Below are 1,863 nucleotides of genomic sequence, written 5' to 3'. Positions count from 1 at the left end.
TTACCAGATTTCGCACATCCGATCTTATCAATGCCCTTCCAAATCATAGCAGTAAAATGGCCGATCCCAGAAATGTCCTTCCACGAATCACAGCGGCCCTTCATAAAGTCGTTATACTCATTATACCAATTCCACACAGCACAATGCTGATTATATTCACTGTTAGTGCCATTGCAAACACTAGGAGCTGCGCCATATCCCATAGCCAGATTTTCCCCAGCATAAGGAGCCGACGAGTACGAGCCTGAAGCCAGGAACTACACACGTCACTTCCACCGAGAATTCACCTGAGTGCACCAAAGAGCCGCCTTCAGTAGCCAAATGATCAGCCCATTGCTGAGATTCAGCCTCCAATTCGGTACTCCACTCAACTGGCCCGGCACCATGCAGACAGCGAAAGTAGTTATGATCCTTCACCCAGCCCTCGATGCCCTCAGCCTCCTCAAAGGCTCCGTAAACTGAAGTAGACTGTAAGACGAAGAAACCAACGCTCGCGGTTTTCATAGAGGAAAAGTTTCTCCCAAAAGGGGTGTTGCCCTTCATGTAAAAACTCAATGGCGTCAAGCATCAGAAAATCACCAATTTTTTCACTTTTTCCCTTTCGGCCGACACTGGCCACGTTGCATCTTATCAACATGTTTCGCGCTCTTAAAATCAACCACTTTTCTTCGCCATCTTGGATTAGGATGCCACAACGGGACTTCACTTTCATTGCAGTGTTTCTGGAATTCATACCTTTCCACAGCACACTCCCATCACCACAACACTACTGCTCACCTTCGGTAGTTGTCACACACGTCTAATCTCAGCCAAGGACCTCCGCAGCCCTCGCCCTCATCAGCGCCGCAAATACTACTGACAACCTGAATTTATAATTATTGCACGACATACCACTCCTCCGTCACTTCCTGATCTCCAGTAGCAGTCTTCTCCTCGTTCACTAGCTTATACTCCCCATTAAACCAGGCTGTCTCCAGTCGATGGAACACCTCCCAACTTGGTCGCAGAAGCATCACTCCACTGTTGAGAACTACATCGCCCTTCATGAACTCAGCCGGCCACTGGGCCGCCACAACTCCTTTCCCATCGTAAATTTTCCCATACTTTTCTATCAGCTCCACCGTGGCATTTTTACGCCACAGAATGTCACTATCGTACCACACAATAGGAGTGTTCTCCCCTTCCGGAAGCACCTCCCCGAGCCGCCAAATCAATAGCTTATTGAACGTAAATAGGCAACACTTCAGACCGGGGTAAGCGCTCTTCAGTAGCGTCGGCCACTCGCGATACCCGACTCCCACATCAACAACAGCCACTCCGTTAACCTTCAAGTTTTGCATCAAATCTCTATCGTCTGTACAGAATTTATTAGCAACAACGAGTACCCTTGAAGGGTTCGTAGTAGCCAGCAGCGAACACAACGCCATAGACAGCTGAGCCTGAGCAGCCACTCTCCGGAATTTCCAGGCGCGCGACGGTATATAACTCCAGTATGGGAATATGTGTCAGGCTTCCTCAACTGAGCTCACTATATTATCAAAATCCACACAGGATTCGGGATAGAGGCATTGAAAAACCAACGATAATTTCCCAAAATTTTTTCAGAATTTCCATATTTTTACCAACACGTGTAGTTGGTCATGTGCATATATTCCCACACTGTATGCTTCACTTTAAAGCGGCCAGTTCTCTCCTTTCTATTCTTAATCACAGCCGCGCGATCAGCGTTGTTTTCATTGGTCCCGTCTTGATCCACAGTTCCCTCTCTATAGAGGTCCTCCATAAAGCATGCAGTGACGTACGTCACCGCTCGTGGGTTGAGAAATTCTTCCTATCCATCGAAATCGGAGACCGATCGAATCC

At 47.8% G+C, this 1,863-nt stretch overlaps 2 protein-coding genes across 2 annotated transcripts; both read right to left on the bottom strand.

The window, feature by feature from the left end:
- Positions 1-100: 100 nt before the first annotated feature.
- On the bottom strand, positions 101-504 carry Pmar_PMAR026982 (hypothetical protein; the record flags this gene model as incomplete). The annotated part of the gene is made up of 2 exons (XM_002783872.1): positions 101-244; positions 298-504. The coding sequence occupies 2 exons, from the start codon at positions 502-504 to the stop codon at positions 101-103; spliced, it is 351 nt and encodes a 116-aa protein (XP_002783918.1).
- A 269-nt stretch (positions 505-773) lies between these two features.
- Positions 774-1,783, bottom strand: Pmar_PMAR026981 (hypothetical protein; the record flags this gene model as incomplete). The annotated part of the gene is made up of 3 exons (XM_002783871.1): positions 774-863; positions 906-1,439; positions 1,673-1,783. The coding sequence occupies 3 exons, from the start codon at positions 1,781-1,783 to the stop codon at positions 774-776; spliced, it is 735 nt and encodes a 244-aa protein (XP_002783917.1).
- Positions 1,784-1,863: the final 80 nt, after the last annotated feature.

Source organism: Perkinsus marinus (genome assembly GCF_000006405.1).
Source record: "Perkinsus marinus ATCC 50983 genomic scaffold scf_1104296935732, whole genome shotgun sequence".
Classification (NCBI taxonomy): domain Eukaryota; phylum Perkinsozoa; order Perkinsida; family Perkinsidae; genus Perkinsus; species Perkinsus marinus.
This window is presented reverse-complemented; position numbering and strand designations above follow the sequence as displayed.